At 53.2% G+C, this 6,047-nt stretch overlaps 2 protein-coding genes across 2 annotated transcripts in view; both read left to right on the plus strand.

The window, feature by feature from the left end:
* The window catches only part of mdn1 (midasin AAA ATPase 1), a 39,552-nt gene extending 36,533 nt beyond the window's left edge, over positions 1-3,019 (plus strand). Inside the window, 9 exon segments of the mRNA XM_030111045.1 lie at positions 18-175; positions 518-607; positions 698-813; positions 1,049-1,223; positions 1,296-1,369; positions 1,446-1,560; positions 1,716-1,782; positions 1,864-2,006; positions 2,079-3,019. Of these exon segments, the coding sequence (XP_029966905.1) occupies positions 18-175; positions 518-607; positions 698-813; positions 1,049-1,223; positions 1,296-1,369; positions 1,446-1,560; positions 1,716-1,782; positions 1,864-2,006; positions 2,079-2,264 (1,124 nt within the window). The 3' untranslated portion in view covers positions 2,265-3,019.
* A 214-nt stretch (positions 3,020-3,233) lies between these two features.
* lyrm2 (LYR motif containing 2) lies at positions 3,234-5,138 on the plus strand. Its single transcript, XM_030111050.1, has 3 exons — positions 3,234-3,380; positions 4,207-4,347; positions 4,520-5,138. Exons 1-3 carry the CDS (start codon positions 3,336-3,338, stop codon positions 4,598-4,600), a joined length of 267 nt encoding a protein of 88 aa, XP_029966910.1. The 5' UTR covers positions 3,234-3,335; the 3' UTR covers positions 4,601-5,138.
* Positions 5,139-6,047: the final 909 nt, after the last annotated feature.

Genomic DNA, 6,047 nt, shown 5'->3' on the forward strand with positions numbered 1-6,047 from the left:
GGGTGTGGTTGTTCCAGGAGCAGACGGAGGAGAGATGGAGGTGGAGGGCGAGGAGGAGGAGGAGGAGGAGGAGCGGTGGAAGGAGCGGCAGCAGCGCCGAGAGGAGCAGCGGGCGGAGCGCAGCAGCCAGTCCACCGTCCACACCGTCCCCGAGCTGCTGCTGGACGCCGCGCAGGTTCTGCTCCACGCCGCCGCCGCCGCCGCAGTACCTCACACCGCCACCGGGGGGCGCTGGGGCGCAGCTCCACCTCCTGCACCCTTTTAAACCTTTAAAAGTCCATCATTTAAGGAAGTATACAATAAAGTCTTTAAACCCCAAGCTGCAGTCCAGCTCAGCGCTGCCCCCAGTGCCCCCAGGTGGTATTACTGCCGCTCTCCTGTAACGCAGGAGCCCTCAGTGTTCCAGTGGGACGAGGAAAAAAACATGCTGTGTAAGGTCGATGTCATTGTGTGCGTGTGCGTGTGTGTGTGGTGTGTGTGTGTGTGTGTGTGTGTGTGTGTGTGTGTGTGTGTGCAGAAGCTGCAGCGGGATCCAGAGGAGGTGAGGAGGGAGATGGAGCTGCAGCTGGAGTCCTGGCACAAACTGTCCCCGGGGACGGAGGAGGAGGTGAGCTGCTCACCCTGCAGACCCACGAGAGGACGCTCACATGCTGCTGAGGCATGATGGGAAATCAGCTGGTGTGTGTGTGTATTCCAGGAGCGTGCGGCAGCCTCCATGTGGCATCAGTACCACAGTCTGACCTCGGCCCTGTCTCAGCAGCTGTGTGAGCAGCTCCGCCTGGTCCTGGAGCCCACACAGGCCGCCAAGCTCAGGTCAGTGGCCCGCTGACCCCCGCTGACCCCCGCTGATCCCCGCTGATCCCCACTGACCCCCGCTGATCCCCACTGATCCCCGCTGACCCCACTGATCCCCGCTGATCGCCGCTGAACCCTGCCGACCCCTAAAGCCACCCAGAGATCCATTTGATTTGAGCTTTCAGTTTCATGTGTTTTTGTATGAATCCTTATTGTGTGTGTGTGTGTGTGTGTGTGTGTGTCCTCTCTCCAGGGGGGACTACCGGACGGGGAAGCGTCTGAACATGAGGAAGGTGATCCCCTACATCGCCAGTCAGTTCCGGAAAGACAAGATCTGGCTGAGGAGGACCAAGCCCAGTAAGAGAGAGTACCAGATCTGCCTGGCCGTGGACGACTCGTCCAGCATGGTGGACAACCACTCCAAACAGGTGGGACCCCCAGACCGGCGTACCCCCCCTCCAGGTGTCTGTGACCTCTGACCTCCCGTCTGTCCTCTGCAGCTGGCCTTTGAGTCTCTGTCTGTAATCGTCAACGCTCTGACGCTGCTGGAGGTGGGACAGGTGTCAGTGTGCAGGTGAGACCCCCCCCCCCCCCCAGCCCCCCAGTCCTCTGTCCTCTGTGGTTTCTGACACCCCCCCTCCCCCCTCCAGCTTTGGGGAGCAGGTTCAGCTGCTTCATCCCTTCCAGCAGCAGTTCAGCGACGAATCAGGAGCTCGGATCGTCCGACTGTGTCAGTTCCAGCAGAAGAAGACCAGGATAGCACAGGTAGTGTGTGTGTGTGTGTGTGTGTGTGTGTGTGTGTGTGTGTGTGTGTGTGTGTGTGTGTGTGTGTGTGTGTGTGTGTGTCTGTGTGTGTGTGTGTCTGTGTGTGTGTGTGTCTGTGTGTGTGTCACTGATACTAGATATTTTCCCTCTTGCAGTTTTTGGAGAGTTCTACTAAAATGTTTCTGTCAGCTCGTCAGCAGAATCCTGGATCTGTGAGCTCAGGTGAGCGCACACACACACACACACACACACACACACTCTCTCTCTCCTCCCCGCTGAACGCCGTCCGCCCGCCGCCCACAGAGACGGCCCAGCTGCTGGTCATCGTGTCTGATGGGCGGGGCTTGTTCCTGGAGGGGAAGGAGCGCGTGACGGCGGCGGTGAGCGCCGTGCGCGGAGCCAACGTCTTCGTCATCTTCGTGGTGCTGGACAACCCCAACTCTCGGGTAAGCCCCGCCCCTTTGCCCCGCCCCCCCGCCCTCCACCCGGCGCTCTGACACGTGTCCTCTGTCCTGCAGGACTCCATCCTGGACATCAAGGTGCCGGTCTTCGGCGGGCCGGGGGAGCTGCCGGAGATCCGGTCCTACATGGACGAGTTCCCCTTCCCGTTCTACGTCATCCTGCGGGACGTCAACGCGCTGCCGGAGACGCTGAGCGACGCGCTCAGGCAGTGGTTCGAGCTGGTCACCGCCGCCGACCACTGAGCCGCCGCCGCTCAACACGTGCCTTTGTTTTCAGGGTTTACTGTAGCTGTAGTGGAGTGTGAGAGCCGTGGCTGGTCTTCATCGGGGATTCAGGTCTGCTGCCTTCACCCTGCTCGTCTGACATGAAGTCAACTAAATGTGGAACCCGCCCCCGGTCGTGTTAGTGTTAGTCCATCTTCAGCACGGAGCTGCAAAATGTGCCTTTGAGAGGGATGTGGACGACGGCGCCACACACACTGAAGCACAGTGGCCACAGGCTCCGCCCCCTGGACATCACGCCTCCGTCAGGAGAACACCTGTACCTTCTGGAACTTTAAAAACATTCTGAGCGTATTTAAGAAGAATCCCTGTGTTGAATCATGACATGAATGAGCCTGATATTAAACACTTTACACTCTGCTGCTCCCGTCTGATCACTGAGGACCCGAACGCCGCCTGCTTCACCCGAACGCCGCCTGCTTCACCTGAACGCCGCCTGCTTCACCCGAACGCCGCCCGCTTCACCCGAACGCCGCCTGCTTCACCCGAACGCCGCCCGCTTCACCCGAACGCCGCCCGCTTCACCCGAACGCCGCCTGTTTCACCCGCTTTATGAAGACGCTTTTGCAGGTCTGCGCCTCTGGATCAGCCTGCTCATTTTAGGAGTAGTCCTCTTCGTTTTTACTTAAATCCTGATAAACTGTCTACACCTTCCTCTAGTTTTGCTGCAGAATTATTACATCAAGTGTCAGCTAATTCTGCAGTGCAGCTGGAAACGTGGAATATGACCTGTTGGAAATGTTTTTTTTTTTTTTTTTATAACAGGTAACAGCAAACAAGTTAGAAATTTGAAAAGCTGCAGACAATGAGGGAAAGCACACGGACTGAATAAACTTTAAAGTTTCCACAAACATGGAAAAGCAGCCATTTTCAGAGATGTTTCATTGAGAGAAGTTTGAGGAAGCGTTCATCCCAGGCCAGCTCGCTGTGCTGTGGCCCTCCGGCCGCCAGGGGGAGACACGTCATGACGCTGCGTCCCTCTGCGTCACGGCGCCGCTGAAGCTCTTTGACCCAAACACAGTGAGGGCAGGGATGACGGTGACGAGGTTACCGGCCGCAGCGCTCTCCTTCAAACAGGTAAACTCCTGCAGCCGACCGCCTCCTGCCGCGGGACGCTTCACTCCCAGACCCGGATCTGAAGGAACAGAAGCGGGGCTGACAGAGTGGCAGCGCGGTTAGCTCTGATGCTAAGCTAACACCACCCAGTATCCATGGCGGGTTTCTCTAAATCTCTCGCATAAATACGACTATTTGTGAGAGTTAATGATCTGTCACTATATTTGTAGCACCATTAACAAAAACCATCTCATGTTCTGCGTGATTTAGTTTAGTTTTTGAACGTTTGCTGGTGTTCTTTTGCATCGAGGACGCAGGCCGCCATCTTTGTTTTGGTAGCGAGGCTGAGTGACGGGGGGCGGGGCCAGAGGGGGTGCTTCCGGGGCAGAGGGGGGACCATGACGGGCTCTCACAGGAGAACTTTTACAGCTTCTTCTGGACTTTAATTTTTGTCAAGTTCCGTGATTTTCAGTCACAACTGTAGTTTGTTTTATTTCTGAAAATTTAAAGTGTTTAAATAGAGCAGTTTTATGTCATTTGTATAAACAAATAAGTTGGAAAGTGAAAACTGAATAAAATCTTAAACTTCCACCTGTTATTTATTACTGTTTAATCCAATAAAATCCTATAAAAGGTCTTCTACACACGACCCTATCCTTATATCTGACTATAATGTGCTTTTTACAACAACCGAGGTGTGTGAGGTGGAGGAATGAGGTCTTTCCTTGGGGAAGTGCTTTGAGATGAAAATGTCTTTCTTGGCCTGATAACATTGAATCAAAGCAGTGGACGTCCCCTGATCCTGCAGCGCAGCGGGGGGCAGCCTGACTGGAGGTGTGTTGCTCAGTTCCTACAGAGGCAGCGGGTTCTGGGGATCTACCGGAACATGCTCAGGACCATCCGGCAGGTCCCGGACCAGGCAGACAGGAAGTACCTGAGAGACTGGGCCCGAGACGAGTTCAAGAGGAACAAGAGCGCCACGGACCAGGTAGGCCCAGTCCTGCTGGGAGGCCGCTTCTCCAGACCTGCTTCAGCCCTGCAGCTGAACTCCAGCTAGACTTCTCTGTATGGATGTTACTCTGTGCTGCTGGTCGCATTAACCCAGGAAGTTATCCAGACTGAAGTTTCCCAGCATGCTCTGCTTCTCTCCCGTCTCTCAGGACGCCATCCGGATGATGATCACTCAGGCCAACAACCACCTGGAGGAGCTGCAGAAGTCTCTGGCTCTGGCCAGGAGCTGACCTCCGGCTACCATGGTTACCACGGAGACCATATTTATTCAACACACACACACACACACACGCACACGCTGTGAGGAGGACTTTGGCTTCAGATGTCATCTGCAGTGGGAACAGAGTCTGTCTGAACTGTCAGTGCAGCGGCTGCTCAGCTCCTGTCACCCTCCACCACACGGTGTCAAACATGTGGCCCTGGGACCAGAGCCGGGTCCAGCAGGGTTCATTAGGTGTCAAAGAGAACATTAAATGTGCTGTTTGTGGTGAGTGTTTGTGTCAGTTTGCTGTTTTGTGATGAAGGTCAGAGGTCAGAGGGGTTCCACTCTTCGGTCAGTCTGTGGTGTCGGAGTTGAATCAGCTGATCTGAAAGTCTCTGCATCCCACCTGCTGCTGGGATTCGAACCGTGGTCCCACATTCTGGGTGCAGACTTCAACCACTGCATCTCCAAACTGAACTTCTCCGGCCAGTCCGTGGAAACAGAAGAGAGAACGTACAGTTCCTGCTCTGTCCACCAGAGGCGCTGCCCTTTAAGAGCCGATCAAAGATCACAAAGTAAGTAAGTAAGTAGGCTTTATTTGTATAGCACTTTTCCCAGACCAGGGTCACAAAGTGCTTCACATAAAAATAATCTGTACAAAATAGAAAATACAAAATACAATCAATAAAATAACAAATAGGCAAGATAAAACAGTACCATGCAGGCCAGAAAACAAATAGATATACAAGATAAAAACAGTACCATACAGGCTAAAAGGCTTGTTCAAAGAAAAAGGTCTTGAGCTGCTTTTTAAAAGAATCCACATTGTCCAGAGACCTGAGCGAGCAGGGAAGCTCGTTCCAGAGACGCAGTGCCACTGCCTTAAATGATCTATCCCCTCCAGTTTTGAAACATGTGCGGGGAACCATTAACAAGTTTTGGTTGGAGGAAAGTGCAGTAAATGAACATTTTCGTACTTCTGAGCCATGATCAGACTAAATGTGTGTAAAATATCCGTTTCTTCTGGAGGATTCCAGCAGATTTCATCTGTTTGCTTTGTATTTCTCGTGCTTCTCACCTTAAAAGTTACTTTTTGTGCAGCTGAATGTGAGTTTTTCTCATTGAGCTTCAGCTCAAACACATTTCTTCTCATTCGTCGGCTCATCTCCAGGTTTTATTCCAGCAGCAGCCTCAGAGCATGATGATTCCTCCGCCGTGTGAGCAGATCTGACTAGTGAAGGTTTAAATTTGAATTCCTCTTCCCATCACTAACAGTCCAGCTACAGTTTCTTTGGTGCTTTGGATGCACTTCTGCTCAGCTTTAAGGATGCAAAGGCAGAAACAGAACCATCGCGGTTTATCTTATTACAGTGGGAAGATGACGTAAAAGTTCACTCTGCAGTTTTTAGGTGACAAAATGTGACTCAAACACCGAGTCCTCAGAACTGAAGGTCGTAGGAATGAATAAAGCTCAT

This window comes from Salarias fasciatus, chromosome 15 (assembly GCF_902148845.1).
Source record: "Salarias fasciatus chromosome 15, fSalaFa1.1, whole genome shotgun sequence".
Classification (NCBI taxonomy): domain Eukaryota; kingdom Metazoa; phylum Chordata; class Actinopteri; order Blenniiformes; family Blenniidae; genus Salarias; species Salarias fasciatus.